At 36.1% G+C, this 19,898-nt stretch overlaps 1 protein-coding gene across 2 annotated transcripts in view; it reads right to left on the bottom strand.

The window, feature by feature from the left end:
• Window positions 1-14,738, bottom strand: part of LOC105045367 (crossover junction endonuclease MUS81) — a 33,940-nt gene extending 19,202 nt beyond the window's left edge. For both annotated transcript variants that reach the window (XM_010923624.4, XM_073257909.1), the window contains exons 1-9: window positions 14,264-14,738; window positions 14,079-14,170; window positions 13,852-13,930; window positions 13,679-13,765; window positions 13,458-13,583; window positions 9,951-10,188; window positions 6,087-6,183; window positions 5,791-5,894; window positions 5,487-5,629 (exon numbers count right to left, since the gene is read on the bottom strand). In XM_010923624.4, coding sequence (XP_010921926.1) covers window positions 5,487-5,629; window positions 5,791-5,894; window positions 6,087-6,183; window positions 9,951-10,188; window positions 13,458-13,583; window positions 13,679-13,765; window positions 13,852-13,930; window positions 14,079-14,170; window positions 14,264-14,454 — 1,157 coding nt within the window. In that variant the 5' untranslated portion in view covers window positions 14,455-14,738. The remainder of the gene's footprint in view (window positions 1-5,486; window positions 5,630-5,790; window positions 5,895-6,086; window positions 6,184-9,950; window positions 10,189-13,457; window positions 13,584-13,678; window positions 13,766-13,851; window positions 13,931-14,078; window positions 14,171-14,263) is intronic.
• Window positions 14,739-19,898: the final 5,160 nt, after the last annotated feature.

The raw sequence follows: 19,898 nt of genomic DNA, 5'->3' as shown, positions 1-19,898 counted from the left end.
TATTAGGGATGGCATTCCGTGTTGACACATAAGATTATAAAATAATCTCCCGCAATGCCACGTGTCCAATTTTATTTTTTTTTAATTTTTTATATTTTTAAACAAAAAATAAAATTACAAATAGTACGATAAAAATAAAGAATATTTTAAATTATTATAACTCAATTTTAATAATAATAAAGCGATACAAGGATATTAAGGGTGGCATTTCGTGTTGATACATAAGATTATAGGATAATCTCCCACAATGTCATATGTTAAATTTTATTTTATAATTTTTTATATTTTTTAAATAAAAAATAAAAACATAAATAGTAATATAATAATAGTAAAGCGATACACAGGTATTAGGGATGGCATTCCATATTGACACGTAAGATTATAGGATAATCTCCCACAATGTCACGTGTCAAGTTTTATTTTTTTTATTTTTTATATTTTAAATAAAAAATAAAAACATAAATTGTAATATAATAATACTAAAGCAATACACGGATATTAGAGATGGCATTCCATGTTGACACATAAGATTATAGGATAATCTCCTGCAATGCCACATATCAAGTTTTTTTTATATATTTTTTAAATAAAAAATAAAAGTATAAATAGTATGATAAAAAATAAAGAATATTTTAAATTATTATCTATCTATCTACATCTATATAATAATAATAAAGCGATATATGGGTATTAGGGGTGGTATTCCATATTGACACGTAAGATTATAGGATAATCTCTCACAATGCCATGTGTCAAGTTTTATTTTTTAATTTTTTATATTTTTTAAATAAGAAATAAAAGCATAAATAGTATGATAAAAAATATTTTAAATTATTATAACTCAATTTTATTCTAAAAAGAAAAAAATAAAAAGCAGACAGTCACGGTCGTCAAAAGTCAGAACCCTTTGCCCTCCTCCTACCCCACCATCAATGCCGCCTCCGAAGCTTGTGTTCTCCGTCTATCCTCTTCAAAACATTGAATTTTGGTGATACCGACCATAGTGGAAAAGTGGAGGAAACTCCTCAAAAGTAAATGGAACAATTATCTGGACCTAACTCCATGGTGCCTGAGTCTCCACCAAAAGATGTCGATGACATTTTCAAGAAGATGAAGAAGACAAGGCTCGTCCCCAATGCAGTTGCCATGCTTGATGGGCTGTGCAAAGATGGATTGGTTCAAGAAGCAATAAAGCTATTCGGGTTAATACGTGAGAAAGGAACAATCTCTAAGGCTGTGATTTACACAATAGTTGTGAAAGGCTTCTGCAAGATAGCAAAGTTTGACAATGCAAAAAGAATTTTCAGAAAAGATGCAGAAAAATGGGATATGCGAAATGCTCTTAGTGATGTAGTTCTGATTCAGAACTTGTGCAAAAAAGAAAAATTGGAGGATTCTGTTAAGTACTGCATGAAGATGCTGGATGCCGGGTATTTACCAAATGCAGCAACATTCACTGGTTTGGGAGGCCATCTTTGGACAAAAAAACTCTCAAAGACCCTTTTGATCACATCATGACACAATCTTTAATGTAAAATGTTATCATTGTTATCAATTAAATCCCCACAACGTAAGGGTCGAGTACTGGTACCAATAATTAAGTTTCTTGAAAGCTTCTCAAGTACACAATTTCACTTTAATTTTGGCACATGATGGGATCTCCTTGGATTATGAGACCCATCCAAAACTCCACAATGCAAGATCCTCCCAAATCAACACTACCAACAACTTGCTATTGCATCATCCTAACTAGTCCTTACATGAGCTAAAGGGAACTAACTTGTTCTCCATGGTGGATTTCAGGTTTCCTAGGTGCCCCCATCCTTTGGGCATTATCGGCGGGGTTGTTGGGATTCTCTCACTGGTGCGTGCCACTGGCCGGTGGGCACAGGACACAGACCTACTAATCTGAAGGCTACTAATCGATGGAACCATTAGTAATCAAGTAAACCTCCTAGCATGCTCATGTCCACTTCATCATGCCATCTCAATCTACCTTCAATAACGTTACCAAATCATATTATTTAATTGCTAAAATAACATAGTTTACACACCTATATTTTTTCATGTAATAAATAATACATCCCTCCACTAGATGTTGCGCCTACACTCATTCTAAGGACTAAAAACTCCTTGCATTAAAGATGGTTGAATCCGCTATGTTCTTGTGGATATAGGTTGGGATGGCCAAATCCAAGACCTGAAAATTGGCCGACCTTGCTAAGGGATCCCAAGCGGCCAACACCCACAACACTACAAACACCTCCAAGGTAGCAAGCACCCTGCGTACCCCTTCTACCTCTCGAACGATTGATAGCTCGTCGACAAAAAAGACAAGCATATGAGAGGTTAGTTTGCTCGCTCGCAAGGTGACACCATCAACACCAATGGCAACAATCAAAGAGCTAGTGGAGTTCCATGGAACCAAGGCCATGTAGCCAATTTTGTTTAGGCCCTAACCAGTTTTTTGCAGCAGATGCAGCATTTAGGGCAACCAAAGATTGAGCTTGGCCACCATCAAGGACAAAGAAAGGAACCACCAAGTTTAAGAAGATGGCAGCCCCCATCTTCGAGGGGTCTTTGGAACCTACTAAGGCCCTAAATTGGCCAAAGGAGTTAAAGAAGACTTCCGCAACCATGAACTATAGGGACTAAGAGAAGTCTACTTACTTCAAGGAGAAGCCTACGAGTGGTGGGAGGCCGTCAAGAGCGACATGAGAACAACTCAAAGCTTGTCAATTGAAGCATATTTCATCTAAAATTCTTAGATATGTACCATCTTGAGTGCCTTTGATACAAAAAGGTGAAGTTTATCAGGATGACCCAGGGCAACATGACAATGATCCAATATGAAGCCAAATTCAAAGAATTGTCCCTCTTCGCCGTAAACCTGGTGACCACTGAAGCCACAAAGGCTAGAAGATTTGAGAGAGGATTGAGCCTGGAGTCAAGATTGATTTACGGCTAATACATCTGACTACTTACAGGGAAGTTGTCAACAAGGAGAAGCTGATGAAGTAGGCAGTGAAAAATGTTGAGCAAGCAAGGAATTGCAACCTAAAGAAGAGGCTCAAATTTGGGGGACAACAGGGTGGTGAACCTTCATGTGACCATCCTAAGAGCCACAGACCCTTTAGAAGGAATGATGGATCTCAACAAGAGAAAGGACTATGGTGAGGAAGGTGCAAGGGTTTTCACTTTTCACATTAAGAAGGGCTGCCGCTGGTTACGTAGGGCATGTTTTGAATGTAGCCAATAGGATCACAGAGTTGCAAATTGTCCCGAAAGTAAAGATGGATGATACGGCCAGCATCACTATTTGTTAACACTCGAGGGTCCTACTTCCCCTCCAATGCCTCAATCCTGTCCAACTGCTTAGATCGCGACTGACTCAATGATAGGTCATAGCCTATCTCCCTTGTTCATGGTTGCACTGCACTGCCTCTATTCTATGGAGGACATTGCCACTGCCTCACCAGCCCAACTTATAACCCACCTAAGCCCGACTCGACCGATAAGCCAAGGCTCTCGATCTCTCTCCCTCTCTCTATCTCTTGCTCAACCTCTCTTTCTCCCGCTCTCTCTAAGTCCTCTCTCAATCTAATACTCATTATTGCTCTCTCTTCCACTCCCACAATCTCTATATCTCTCTTTCTCTATCTAATCTCTTTCTCCCCTACTTTTCTCTCTCTCTCTATAACCCAATCTCTCTTAAACCAATAGGAGGCTAGGATATCCTAATTCAGAGTAGCATCTAGCTCAAGGGACAGACCCCACACCCAAGGTAATCACGAACCCCTTCCTCCAATTAAGGGAATAGATGATACCAAAGCAGCTACAATGGATTCGATAGTTTGTACTCAAATCTTGGCTCTCTGTTGGCAAACTAGGGTCACAAACCCTGATCTAGGAGGACCCTAGATTGTGGAGCTTTGGGTGGGTCCCACAACCCAGGAGGATCCCATCATATGTCAGAATTAAAGTGAAATTGTGTTGTACTTTAGAAGCTTTCAAGAAACCTAATTATTGGTATGTTCTATGTAGGTCGTGCATAGCCTTGTCGAAAGAATTTTTGTGCTTCATGAACTCGATCTGGAAGGATCTCTGCAATCTAGAGTTTATAGGTGCATTCATATTTTCGTTTTTAAAATTTATTTTGCATCAATACCTAGATTGCTATGTACATCTTTTTTTACCTATATTTAATACATAGTTTTCCATGTAGTTAAAAAAAGTTTTAAATCTCCATGAATGAAGAATAAATTTCAAACATGGATCCAGCATAGAAGACCACTTCTTGTATACTGGTCGTGTTTGCATCATGGAAATATAATTTACAAATTATTGATTTATTGATATAGCACGTTGTGAAACTTTTTGCAACAAAAAATTGAAAATTCATGAATGCTTGGAATACCTCATGTATGTTGCTAAAAAATGGTGTGAAATTGATACATTATGATTTTGATCACTCTCTGATCTAACTATGATTTGAGCCTAGCTAGTTGAGGCTGATTGCCAGCATGTTCATGTGATTTAGAACTAGTTCCTTTCAAGCCGAGTCAATTGGGGCTGATCACTAGCATATGTCAATCATTAGCACATTGTTTTTCAAAAGCTAGATTCTTTCGGGACTAGCTAGTCGAGGTTGATCACTAGCAAGTTGATATGATTTAGAGCTAGTTCGTTTCAAGCCAAGCTAGTCGGGGCTAATCGCCAACATGCCAATCTTAGGTAAATTATATGTTAGGAGCCAATCTCATATCGGCCTTTTCATAGGGCAAATGGTGGATTTTTCAAAAGGAATTTCCTTCACTAGCTGCACAAACATTTTATTTTATTTGTACACTGATATTTTTGGAAGGTAAATTTATTCTGATTATTTATATGTTAATCTGTGAAACTCTTTCCTAAATGTTGCATTTATTTATTTGGAAACATTATCTATATTTATTTTGTATTGAATGTTACACTCTTGATTGGACTAGAGGTGGAGAGATACTTACCGGCCTAGCTCACTATTTATTTCTCATGTTCTTTTCAGTTACTGAAGAATAGCACATACGAGATTATGTAGCTAAGAGCAAGAGAGTTAAAACCTAGGATATTTTCCTATTTGAAAAAAAAATGTTATGTATTAACATTTGACCAAGTATAGAGACAATGGCTGTTGGATTCATTTTGGTTATGGCACTTTTAATATTTTAAAATTTTCCAAGTGCTTTAGTTTTACCACTGCCTAATAGTATACAGGATCCATCTGGAAAATTGAATATCTTAGGTAGGCCATGCATATCCTGTGGGCCAAATCCTATAGGATGTGCAACCGTCTATCATGTGCCCGCTCATGCTAATAGAATGGGGTGTGACAATCTATCTACCAAACATCACAAGATACTGCATGGACAAAAACATAAAGCAATATTCTATCATGAAATAAACAGGATGAAAAATAAACTGTTACTTCATGACTTTGGTATACTAACCCAAAATTTTCACGATCATCCAGTATCAAGATAACATCATAGGTGTCCTCAAATCTCTCCCCAGATTTGTATGGTGGCATTGCAAGAGCATCGATCTCCCTTTCCACATTATCGCCACCAGATGTTTCATATGCTGGTATATCCTGAGCAGTCAATACGTTGTCTTCATTAATTTTCAATATCAAGCTCTTCTTTAGAAATGTTGATAACTAGCATTCTTTGTAAAATGGTAGCTCCTGTCTACTTTAATCCAAGATGACAGGAAAAGCAACCAGTGCTTGTGTTATGCACCAAGGTAGCATACCAATGAACTGCAAGCCCACAGATTGAACGAGTCTGGAGCTAATTCTGCAGAAAATGGAGGTGCACAAATGGATGTGCCACCAGAACCAGATTTTGTCCTGTTCTCTGCATCGCACACATGAATGTTTAAAAATGGAGGTGCACAAATGGAGGTGCAGAAAATGGAGGTGCACAAATGAATGTTTAAAAAAAAAAAAAAGGTCATAAAAAGCAAGATCTCATTAAAAGAGATAGCATCTCTTACAGAAATATTCAGGATTGTTTCTGATAAATTGTCAGGAGAATGAATATACACACCTGCAGAGGTGCAGGCAGTCAGTGTTGAAAAACAAGCCTCCTTAGCAAGTTCTGCAGACTCCGAATCCGAAGAATCGACTTGAACACTTTGGAAGTTCTGTAAAATGTAAGCCAAAGTGATGAGAATATGTTTAGCAGGACCCACTGTTTTACAGAACAGAACTAACCAAGGCTTGTAATGCCTGCTAAATGTAACTTTCATAAAGAACCATAGCACCTTACAAGCGATAACACCAAATTATACTCAATACTATGCAAAAAAACCACCAAGAAACCAAATCTAGGGTTTTTTTTGGGTAAATAACAAATCAAAGTTTTCAAATCTTAACCAATGCAGCAATCCAAGGGAAAAGGATAAAACTAGACAGGGCCCAACATGCTTATTTACAGAACCTTTAAAATGTATGGAGATGCAACCATCTAAAACCTCATTCATCACTAGAGAATACAAGGGGATGCCACTCCCTTCAGAAAGAGACATCTGCACATTTTTCAACTGATGAAATAATTGAACTGAAGCAGAAGAATTAACACAAATCCCACAAAGCTGCAGTTTCAACGGTGCTGTTATTGACGGGAGAAAAATCAGGTTTTGAAGATCAGTAAAAAAGAAAAGGACACCAGTAATACATTACAACAGAAACTCAGTCTTTAAAATCTACAAAAGCTGATCTGTAACAAAAGGTTGCCAGCTTGAACCCCCTCTTCTAATCCACCAAAAAAAAAAGCACCACCAAACACCCTCATTCATTAGCATAACCATATCAATATTTGACCCAACTATTAGTTTCAATGTTATTCAATTGGATATTCAACCCATTTATGCAATCCGACTCTTGTAAATGTTTTAAAGAAAAACCATTAAATAAAAAAAGAAAAAACAAAATCACTGAACAAATATTAGCACAGCTGCTTTTATTTAAAGCTTTAAAGGTCAAGAAAGAAGCAGAAAACAAGTTCTCTATGTCCGCAAGAAGTGCATGTGCCACGTTTTCCAATTCCATTCAAGTTAGGAGTTTGTGCATGTAAGGTCACTTATGTTTTCAGTTGTTTACAAAAAGGTCATGACCCAAGCATGTTCCCACCAACTTGGGATCCTAGAAGGGGCAGACTCGGAAGAGACCTAATCTTTGACATTTTTTTTCACAGAGTGACTGCCCCAAAACTCGAACCCATGACGTTGCACTAGTCAATCCAAGCCTTTACCATTGCACCAAGCAATAGCCCCTGTTTTCCAGATGCTTTAAACAGAAAAGGAATCTTATATCAAAGAACATGGTCATGGCAGTGTGGTCACGGACGATATTATGGATTAAGGTGGGCGATAGGATATATGATGCCTTCACTAATTGATAGCCTCAAAAGTAACCAAAAGAATCTTGTTTCTATATAGCAAAGGATTTTTATATAGATCCTTCTCCTTAAAAGATGTGCCAGTCCCAAGAAAGAATTCCCAACCTTCAAGTGTGCACTTCAAGGAATTCACTGTTAAGTATCCATTTTTTTGAAGACAAAAGAGTTTCATATCCTTCCTTCCACATTGCAGACAAAAGAAACTAGCAGTAGATATAGAAATATATTCAGATCATCATGGAAGAATTTTATGTTTCTTAGTACATAAAATGCAGTTTTTTTTTTCTTGACAAGTTTTCCTAAATTGTCAAAAATTAAGAATATCAGATAATTGTCAGATGCACATACTACAATCATTTCAAATCCTTGTTGGAAATTTGGGAATCACATAAATCATAATTGTGTTACAAGAAGATTCCGATACCACTACCCACATCAAACCAAGAAGCTTTGTCCCACTAATATGAATCAATACTATGGATCTGGCCCAATGGCTCTCCCAATGTAAGAACCATCAGTCTGATGTTTTCCATCCATCTCTCAACTTGACCCACAACAGTACCCCAAGGCCCAAGCAATACAATTCTGGCAGCAAGTCATATATCCATCATCATGAGCCTCTTTTTGCGGTTCCTCTGGACAAGTTAAATGAGGAACTTGCTTGTTGGAAAACATAAAACAGAAATACAAAATGTGACGATTTCAGCATCAATCTTCAAGTGACTATAGTATCAATGAGACATTCCACGTATGGTTGACTGATACACCTAGAAGAAAGGTTTGTTGTACCATACCAATCCGGGCGGTACTGAGAATGCCACACCGTATAGTATGGGGGGCTTACCGAACTCGGTACACTGAACCAGCCCCACACTGACATGGTAACAGGTTGGCACTAGTATGAAGCCCAATACCGAGATAGCAAACCATGCCTGGAAGAACACGTTTAAGGGTACCCATGTGCTTGCTTACTAGCGTCCTCCTGCCATCACCATGTATTGGATCCCAAGTTCCATTTAAAATGTGCTATAGCACCACCAAAACTTCATATCATGTTTCCAGTGGCATCCAGATTTCCATCTGCTTCTCTCTTTCTTTAACTTCTCACAATGGATGATATAAGGCTTCAAACTATGTAGGCCTCGCCATATACAGCATATCATAGAGAAAGTATAGCCAAGCAACAAAATTCATGATCTTAAATAAATATCGAATAATTGCTACAAGGGGTTAAGTTCCATCTCTGTATTCCATCAACAGCAGATGGAGGAATTTGCTCACCTATGTTCAGGGGGTTGAGTCCTCCACAACTTCAGTATAGGAAATTCATGCGATTGAGGAATATGGCAGATTTCCAATAGCTGTGCAACTCTGGTCCTCATCCAAGTCACAAAGGTTGGTTGGTTTGGAAAGAGAATTTGACCCACATTTTGTTTCCCTATCAAAATCTTTCATTAATCCAAGCTATAGGAAATTCCTACAACTTGTGTTGCGGGGGACCACTGCCCAGCTTAAGATAAATCAGGATAAGGCTACAACTAATAACACTTAGGACTGACGAAAACAAAGAAGCAAGATACTGTACATCATATGTGCTCATAAAAGAGCTGTGAAAGGAAAAGCTAATCATCAGTATCTACAAAACATAGCATACAATAAAGCTCCCTCCAGCCATAAACCAAATTTCTTTAGAAAAAAGGAAACAAAGAACACCTACTGTTTTAAGAGCATGAAAAAGTAATTATCATAACAAAGATTAAAATACTGTCTGCCAATGCTGTGCCTGCTTGGCTCTAACACCCTATGTACCATGTGGTGTCATGCAGTGTCCATTCTTGGCATAAGCAGGCACCCACTAGCACCTGCTCTGCTTGTGTGTGCCAAGCACCAAGACACAGCTGGCACCATGACAGTGCCGCATGCAGCAAGGCATTGGCATGTATGTATTGTGCCATGCTGATCAACACTTTAATTCATGTGCAGTAGAAATTATTTCCCATACTCTTCGAGATATGAACTGTTCATCAGACAACAGTTAAAATCGGCTGTAAAATCCAGTTAATCATACAAAACTTGATACTTGCCGAGTCCCATACCATGAAGTAGAACAAACTCAGTAGAAAAACAATATAGTAAAGTCCAATAATATATTTTATCAAGCTGAGTGGGAAAAGACAACACAAAAATTACATATTGCATAAAGTATTCCTCATCAAGTGAAGTTTTTTGATTGTTCATACTAAATGTTGTGCCAAAATATCTTGAGAAAATAATCATATATTATCCCTTATGTAGATTTCTGAGAAGAAGAACCAAAAATGGGCACAATATAACTGGGATGATAATAACTTTATAGAAAATAAAGCAACTAAGTCATTTAGAGAAGCCAATTATGTTTTAAGTTACACATCAAAACAGGAGACTAGGATGCAAACCTATCTATTTATAGCAGAGCAGTGTCTGACAAATATATGGAAAGTAATTTAAGCATTTAGATAAGGCAAGTCTTACCCTGTCTGCAACCTTACTTGGAATATTGTTTAGTTCCAATTGACAGCTCAAATCTGCTGAATGTGACATTAATTCATGAGCAGAAGCAGCTCCAACAAACTCTTGATGTGACAAACTTTCTCCACCAAGAGAAATGTGAGACCCAGAAGTCACAGTCAAGGGTTCGGAAGGACCAGCTAATCCAGATCGCAACAGACACTCATGTGCAGTTTCTTGCCCTTCTTGAGTTAGCATGTACCTAGACAAAAGTAGGTAATGCATTCTTAACCATAAAAATATGCAATAAGTTGTTATCAGAAGTCAAGCAACCAATAAGAGTAGTAAAACTCTGTTCAATTAGAACATAAATAAGTAATTATCGAAGATTATAGATAACTTATGAAATTTTCTATTGCAGAATTATTTTCTATGATACCAAAAGTCAGAAACAACCATTGATACATAATGCTATTAGAAAAATATCAATGGTGATTTGTTGCAGCATGAAACATCATGTTTGCCACATATAATAGACTATGCAGCAATATCTATTTTCAAGTATGTATATTTCTAGACAGTCTGAATTTGTCATAAAATGGAGGGAGTAACTAGCACTGCTACTACTACCATGGCAAACAAATATATAGTATCCAGAGCAGCATCTGTTATCACGATCATGAATATTTTTTCTTGCACAGCTTAAAGAACTTTGAATCCATGAAATAATACATTCTACAGTAACTATACACTTATGTTGCTTATAGGCATTCAGAATTACACATGATTTTACGCAAAGAATCCAAATATGAATGCATCCCTGCAGTGGCAACATGCACAACTGAGTCTCAGTCCTGCAACTTTATACAGTGGCAATGATCCTAATCAAAATATTTATTAACTCCAGCACTAAATAATGGTATTGAAACCCAGGTCATGACCTGTGATCAACACAAAAGCTTCACACTCCTTGCATGCAAGATCTCTACATCCATCAACAACAGAAAATACACTAGAGAAAATGGTATTTTCTAGGATTGTCTGTTATATTCATCAAGAGATTCCCTGATTCCTTGTGATCCCTGAAATGACAATAGCAACGATTGATTTGAAATTGGCTGTGCCAGATAGATAAGAGTGCTCAAGCACTACCTTGCAGCCCACCACAAGTTGCTGGGACCACTTGAGACATTTTTATTGAAGGCATAGATGTGCACTGTTACAAGTATATCCTGTACTTTAAGTGAAGGCACGATATATTTCAACATATTTATCAGTACTAAATAATGAATGTGACTGCAGCCGTTGATAAGATAAAGTACGCTAACATAGTCATCACATAAGATGCTGGAAACATTTAAAGAAAAAAATGCCAAGAAACTTGTAAAATGGTATTTTAGTATCCCCCATGCATTGTTTTCTTCAAACTATTTAATATAGCATGCTAAGTTCTAGTTTAACCCCATTTCCAAAGTTATCCAAAAACTAAAAACGATAGCACTGCATGTTCTGGCTCAAGGCAAGGCCAAAATCTGCCTTTGAAACAGATATTTTACAACTAGCCCGAGATAGGAATACCTAATAACGTTTTATTGGCACTACACAAGACTTCAGCAATTGTTCCATCCCAACTGAAAATTACTTAAACATGCCATGCAAACCAAGCCATGACCTGAAGTTAGTATTTTATAACCTGCGAAATAGAGGACCACCCAAAATTTTTGTGAAAACCATATATGGAATGGACGTGTAGTGACATGTCCCAACTGGAACATAAGCTAATTATTAACTGTAATTAGTCTATTAGAGAATCTGCCCCAATTATTATCCACATTAATCCATTCAGATAAGGTGCCTTTTGCGCAATTTTTGGTCCATGAGATTCCATACAAGTAGATTCCGACCTTGCCAAGAAAAACATCAAGCAAATTGAGGATCATATGAATGTAGATTTCAAGCATGGGTCCAAGTCCAAGCTTGTTCATCCCTTTTGGACCCTAAATAAAATGAAGAATGAACTAAGAGAGAGAGTATAGAGAGGACACTGTGGCAGTTGGTAGGCAGACATTCATACGCCAAGTGGGGGAATAAGAGGACAGTTAAAGAGTTTGAATGAGGAAAAACCCTCTCCTTCCTCACCTACATAAAATGGTGAAACCTAAATTTGAACAAGAGTAAATTCAACTAGTTCAACTAACCGGAGCTTCAGGAGAAAAGTAGAATGATAACTGGCTCAAATAAATCATAAAAGTCAGCAACAAATATGTATGCAATTACATAAAATAGAAATTTTCAATTATTCATCCACAATTTGTCAAGATATTGATCATATTCCATGGTCATACCGCTTGCCACCTGAAAATTCTCAGGAAATCCAGTCCTAGAAAGCAGCCTTAGTTATGTATTAAGTATATGATTAGCAAAATGTGAAATTTACTTGCTTTCTCTAACAAACCGACAAAACTTTAGCAGAAACATGATGTTCCTAATTGCATTAAGAAAAATAATTCAAAACAATGCAAAATGCTTTCTTTTATGTATAAAATAATTCTTCAATTTAAACAGCAAATTTTAATTCAAAAAAAGAACTAGATGATTCTTGATACAGCAGATATGGAGAGGATTTTATTAGAAACAACAAGATTGATAAGTATAATCAATTAGTACCATGTACAGTTTTGAGTTTTCAATAAAGAGCATTGTGGCCCTTAGCTCATGGAGAAGTGACTAGCAAAGCATGGATGATGCAAATTTGAAATCAGAAACAGAGTGCTGAATCAGCTTTTTTATCAATTATTTGTTTACTTTTTTCACAGTAATATTGATATCATTAATTGTTGTCCAGTTTTATCAAAATTTAAATTTATTTACATAATTTACAGTCTAAACCTAGTAGCTGAGTACTCACAACTAAGAGCATCACATCTAACAGTTAAAAAGCCAAAGGAAGGAGGCAAGGCATTCAAACTCTCAAATAAGGCATACCATAACCCTCAAGCAAAGAATGAAAATGGGTGTTGTCCTGATCCTTTTTTTATCACCAACGGTAAGTGACAGAAAATTTTTAGACTTGTATATGCACATAAAAGCACGAAGCCATGTGCTTTGGTTCAACACCACCATGAGTACAAGTGATATATAAAACTATACCTACATTTAACATGGAGTCCACTTAACAAGTGTGTGTCCAAATAATAAAACCCTTATTGCAGATGGTGCCAGCTGGTTCAGTTGGTAAAAGACACTGGGGATTGGGTACCAATGACCCAGGTTCAAGTCCTGCCCCTCAAAATGATTTCAGCCCGGCTTCCTCACATCCTAATTCTAGAAAAATAAAAAGTAAAGAATAAAAATCACTTATCCCTTTCAATAGTTTGTAAAATCAAAGATAAGTATGCCTCCCATGTAAGGCATAAACTAAGGTGCAAGGATTGCACCTTAGATTAGCATCTCTACACAATGTACCATGAGCCTCATGGATTTTCTTTAGTCCTTGTCAGTAATAAATAAGAACAGAAAACAAAATATTACTTTGCCGGGCAGCTAGATTTCACAACCAATCCTTTTGATATCAAGGTCTTCATGCAACTCCATCCAGTATACCAGTCCCCCGGTGAACTCCCAAATTGCCCAGGTTTCCCTTTTCCCTTATCTGGCCTGTTGAAACAAAATCAGCAAGCAAACTATCCAAGCTGCACTTCAAAAGCGCCCAAAAGAATTATAAGCAGTCAATAGTGGAAAAAGCCACTCACGCGATTGCAGTTCGAGACAACCCACTTGCTTCAGCCGTATCAATGAGTTCCTGCTTTTTCATATAACTACTCCCACTCGCCATTGCCCTGGAAAATAAAAGCATAGTTTCAGGAAATAAATACATGAAATCAAAAGATTAAAACGTTATAGAAAAAACAAGCTTCATATTTACCTGTAAAGAGTAACCAATAAGGCATACGCTACCGAATTCTTCTGAGGTACATAACGTTTGGGCCCTTTTGCTTTCTTTCCTGTCAAAAGATCATTCTTTTATTAGAAAGAAGAGAACTTGATAGGAAACTAAGTTTATTATATTAAAAAAAAACAAATCTCCATACAAACTCCGAAAAGATTCATAAATAACTGAAAGAGAAACGAGAGAGGAAAAAAAACAGCCACCCTTTTGTTCAACATTGTTAGTCGGGGATGCGTCAGAGTCATCCTTGGGGAAAAACCCTTGCATAAGCCTCAGAATCCACTTCCCGACACCCCTATCCACGAACCGAGAATCAGAGAATCTTTCACAAGGGGGGAAGAAAAGAAAACTAGAACAGCGTTTGCATTCAAAAAATTCGCGATCTTACTTGATGTGAGATAGGTCCTTTAGGGATTTGATCGGGGTTTTGGCACCGCAGATGTTGCGATACGCGTTGGAGAGCGTAGAGTCGAGGTTTTCCGATATCCCATTCCGCTCGGCCATCTCCTGCCGCTTTCTCCATAGGTACAGCACGATCTCCTCGTTCTCGCTGCAGCGGACTGGCCGCTTGTTCTCCATCGTAGCGAGCCGAAGAGGGGAAGAAGAGAAGGGAGGAGGGGGAAATTAGAGGAAGAATGGATTCTAGGGTTTGAGGCGTTCGATTCGAAGAGGGATTCTCGGGGAAGAAAACAATATTTGTGTTTCGATTTGGGGGAGAATGGAGAGGACTTCCAAGGCTCGATTCAGTTAGCCCACCATTTCTTTGTTCCTTGGCTTCCGATGCTTCGGAAATTCGAACTCAGAGAGGAGCGCCGAAGGGGGAACCAGTTCGGATCCTCCACGGTGCCTATGAGCCTAATCCCGGTCCGTGTGCAAAATTTGGGCGGGCACGGCGGGCCTGATATAAAAATCATACGGAAGAAAAAAAATTACGAGGCATTTTGCCATATAGTTTGCCATATTTTTCTTATCATCAATTTTAAAAAATAAATTAAAAAATTAATAAAATTATTAATAAAATTTTTTATAATTAAAAATATGATATTTTTTTTATTTTTAATATATATTTTTTATCAATACATACTACAGAATTATGGTACATAATAAATAAATTAATCATCAAGTTAACACATCTCCAAATAAATAAGTACATGATTTTTAGAATATGAAGTTCATCAATGTATAATATACGGTCAAATGATACACGTTTAGTAAATTGATTATTTAATAATCTAATACAAACTTTCAAATAAATTAATACATAGTTTTCAAAATATTATATCCATCAATACATACTATATGACTTGTGATACATATTCATCGATTTTTTTATACATATTGTAAGATTTTTTGATGCAAAAAAATTTTTTAATCATTTGACATGCACACAATAATCTTCATCAATTATTATCGATGCATAATTTTCTTTTATAATTATCCAGCACATTAAAAGTTGAAGGCAATCTTAGAGAGGTGGCTCCTCATATTATGTTCTTTATGTATAAGAGATTTTTTATCAAGTGAAATCATTACATAGAAAAAGATGTCATTACTAAATACAAAGTATAAAAAATAAAGAGCAAAAAAAAGAAAAAGAAACTTTATTACCTTGGATGAAAGCAAAAATACACACCCCCTTTAAATACAATCTACTTTAGTTACTGCTTTCTTCCTTTAATGGATAGAATCAAGAGAAGTCCGGACAAAAAGTGAGAGCGTCATTATTTACTAGTATAATGTACAATATTTTTTCTAGAAGAAAGATTATATATATATATATATATATATATATCAGTTCTATTTGCAGTCAAATAAAGTAGAGAACCAATCATATCTCTGTAGAGCTTTTTATTCGCACGCTTATCATTTTTATTTTTGTCAAGTCGCACGTGGGGCTCATTGGTGTGCCAATTTTCTTTGCATTCTTCGTGCCAAACTTTTTAAGTATTTCTCTAACATACTTCATTTAGTTAATAAAAATCTCTTGATTTATTTGATTTGAAGCCCAACAAAGAAGATTAGCTCTCCCATCATGCTCATTTCAAATTCATCCAGCATTAACTCGATAAATTCTTGATAAAGATTTTCATTAGTACATCTGAAAATAATGTCATCCACATAAACTTGAACTATAATAAAGTCATTATCTTTTCTTTTCAAAAATAGTGTTGTATCTACTCTACCTCTATTAAATTTATTTTCTAACAAAAATTTGCTAAGTCTTTCATACCATACCTAGGTACTTGTTTTAGGCCGTATAAGGCTTTATTTAATTTGAAAATATGATTTGAAAATGAGTGATCTTCAAATCTAGGAGGTTGTTCTACAAATATTTCTTCAGCGATATAACCATTCAAGAAGGTACTTTTCACATCCATTTGAAATAATTTAAAGTTTATATAGCAAGCAAAAGCAAACAACAGCTTAATAGCTTCTAAGCTTACTACAGGAGCATATGCTTCGTCAAAGTCAATCTCTTTTTCTTGATTATATTCTTAGCCACTAACTTAGCTTTGTTTCTAACTACATTATTATTTTCATCCAATTTATTTCTGAAAATCATTTGGTTCCAATAATGGGATGGTCAATAAGTCTACTAACTAGTGTCTAGATATTGTTTCTCTCAAATTGATTTAGTTTCTCTAGCATAGCAAGCATTCAATTTGAGTCATTTTTAGTCTCTTCTATGCATTTGGGTTCAATTTGAGAGATGAAAGACAAATGCAAGATAATCAAAAGTAATTCTGAAAAAGGATCTAGTTCTTACCCCTTGTGAAAGATCACCTATGATTAGATCTCTTGGATGGTTGTATGCATACTTCCACTCTTTGGGTAGATCACTATACCTTTGAAGTACTTCTTGTTTAGCATTCTTCTCTTGCTCAACATCTTTTGTTCCTTCATCTTCATTTTGAGTGGGTCTTTTCTTCAAATTGAGCTTCTTCATTCCATTCTCTAGAATTTTTGTATCATCTTCAAACATATCTTCCTTTCTCAAAGATAAGTTGTTAGCTTCATCAAAGATAACATGAATAGATTCTTCAACAACCAAGATGCGTTTGTTAAAAACTCTATATGCTTTGCTAGATGTGAAGTATCCAAGAAAGATATCTTCATCAATCTTAGCATCAAATTTATCTAGATTATTTTTTCTATTGTTATGAATAAAACATTTGCAACCAAAAATATGGAAGTAGTTAACGTTAGATCTTTTTCCTTTTCAAAGCTCATAGGGGATTTTTTTTTAAATAGGACGAATTGAAACTTTATTAAGGATGTAACATGCTGTGTTTATGGCTTTAACCTAAATATATTTAGGTAGATTCCCTTCACACAACATAGTATAGATCATATATACTAGAATTCTATTTTTTCTTTCAACTACATCATTTTATTGTGGGGTTCTTAGTGTAAAAAAGTTGTGTTCAATATCCACTACCACAATAAGGGTCTATGACAGCTGTTACTACAACAGTGGTTTTGAAAATCGCTGCTATAGAACCAATGACAGTGGTTATTGTGAACTGCTGCAGTAGGTTAGACCTACGGTAGCGGTTATAACCAACCACTGCCTTAGGTTGGACCTACGATAGCAGTTGCCTAATCTATGGTAGTGGTTGCCCAAGCTACAGCAGTGGTTGTTAATAACCATTGCTATAGATTACATCTATGATAGTGGTTCGCAATAACCACTACTGTTGGTAAAATATAAATTTTTTTCTGAATATGATATAATTTTAAAATTTAAAGTCTATCTTCACCATTCATAATCTAAATAATTATCACTAGAGTATCGTCACAAAAGACCACCTAGATCCGGTAGCCCTAGCTATGTTGATCATTAAAATTCGATTTCAATGACAATGAATGACTGCATGATGATCTGATAGATAGAGACCGTCGATGGGTGCAAAAACTTTCAATGATGATCTCGATAATATTTTTAATACACTATCCAAATTTTATTTTAATCGAATATCATTAGCACGGTCATTTATCATGGGATTATTTCAGTCATTAATTAAAAAATGAGTGATCAAAAGGCCAAACAGCATCCGATTAAGATAATATTTTAGATAAATAATCTTAGCTACTACTTTAATCATTTGTATGGTGATGATTGTAAAATCTTAATTGCACATATATGAACCATCCATGTTGAGCAGATCTTATAAAAGTACAAGCATAATTACTTAAGGACTTTAAGAATGAGAATCAAGAGACATAATTTTGGATCATTTATATACATACATTAATCATTTTTACGATCACCACCATACAAATGATCAAAGCAGTAGCAAAGATTATTTATCTAATCGAATGTCATTTGATCTTTTAATCACTCTTTTTTTATTTAACGATCCAAATCATCTCATATTAAATTGATCATGATAATGATATCTGATTAAAGTAAAATTTTAATAGTATGCTACAAATATCATCAAGATCATCATTGCAAGTTTTTGAATCCATCGGTGGTCTCTATCTATAAAATTATCATGCAATCGTTCATGATCGTTGAAATCAAATTTTATTGATCGACATGCCTAGAGCTATCAGATCGAGGCGATCTTTTGTGACGATGTTCTAACGATGATTATTTAGATAATGAATGGAGAAGATGAACTTTAAATTCTAAAATTATATCATATTCAGAAAAAAAAATTATATTCTACCAACGACAACGGTTATTGCGAACTGCTGCTGTAGGTTGGACTTACAGCAGCGATTATAACCAACCGCTACCGTAGATTAGACCTATGGCAATGATCAAAGGCAACTGCTATCATAGGTTAGACCTACTACAGCGGTCAAGGGTAACCGCTGTTATAGGTTGACCTACCGCAATGGTCAAGGGCAACCGCTGCCGTAGGTTGACCTACCACGGTGGTTGCCCATCAACCACTATCGTAAGTTGGACCTACAATAACGGTCAATGGCAACCACTGCTGTAGATCCAATAATGATTGATTTTGATAGTCCCACATCGACTATGAAAATAATGAATGAACGATATATAAAGGCTTAAGTTGTTAACCACTAATAACATAGAGTTGAGCATTTTGCCATGGGCCCATCCATCGCTATCGCCTCACCACCACCGCTGCCACCACCATCGTCGCCCTGTCAATCACCACCAATCGCTGCCATGGGCCCTGTCTGCCATCGCCACCCCCTCCCGTTGGCCGTCGATCATCAGTAGGCAGTCGACCGACAATTGCCGGCAATCATCGGACCCCCGATCAGCCATTTTGATTGGTCAAAGACTACGACAGTAGTTTACCAACTGCTGCCATAGATTCCTATGGCAACAGTTGACATAACTGCTATCGTAGATAAGGCTACTGCAGCGGTTTGGCAACTACTGCTGTAGCTTAAAAAAAACTGCCGCCATAGGTTATCTATGGTAGTGGTTGACATAACCGCTACCGTAGCTATATGTTGATTGATCAAAAGCTATGGAAGTGGTTTGTGAATTGCTACCGTAGTTTAAAGAACTATTGCCATAGGTTATCTATGGTAGCGGTTAGCATAACCGCAATAATGGCAATGGTTAGACAACTGCTGTCGTAGACTATGACAGTGGTTTTTTAAGCTATGGCAGGAGTTTTAAACCTCTGCCATCGGCTTTTTTTTATAATAGTGACTATTTTTATTACAAAAATCTTCAAAAAAATTTGTTTTCAAATTTAGTACCGTGGTCACTGTGAATACAAACTGTAGTTAATTTTTTTCATTAAAATTTTTTTTATAAAATTTTAAAAAAGCAAAAAAAGCTTCAACTTTGTGTGCCAAAAATAAAATCTAAGTAAAACATAAAAAATCATCAATTATCATAAGTCCATATTTCTTTCCAAGCTTGTAGTCCTAGTAGGTCCAAATAAGTCCATGTGAATTAGTTTAAGTGACCTAAAAGTTGAAACTATACTTTTGGATTGAAATTTTCTCTAGTTTGTTTATCTAATTAACATGCATCACAAATATGATCATATTCAAAATTTAATTTGGGTAAGCCTTTAACT

This window comes from Elaeis guineensis, chromosome 5 (assembly GCF_000442705.2).
Source record: "Elaeis guineensis isolate ETL-2024a chromosome 5, EG11, whole genome shotgun sequence".
NCBI lineage: Eukaryota > Viridiplantae > Streptophyta > Magnoliopsida > Arecales > Arecaceae > Elaeis > Elaeis guineensis.
Note: the sequence above shows the minus strand (reverse complement) of the source record. Positions and strands in the feature narration are given on the sequence as shown.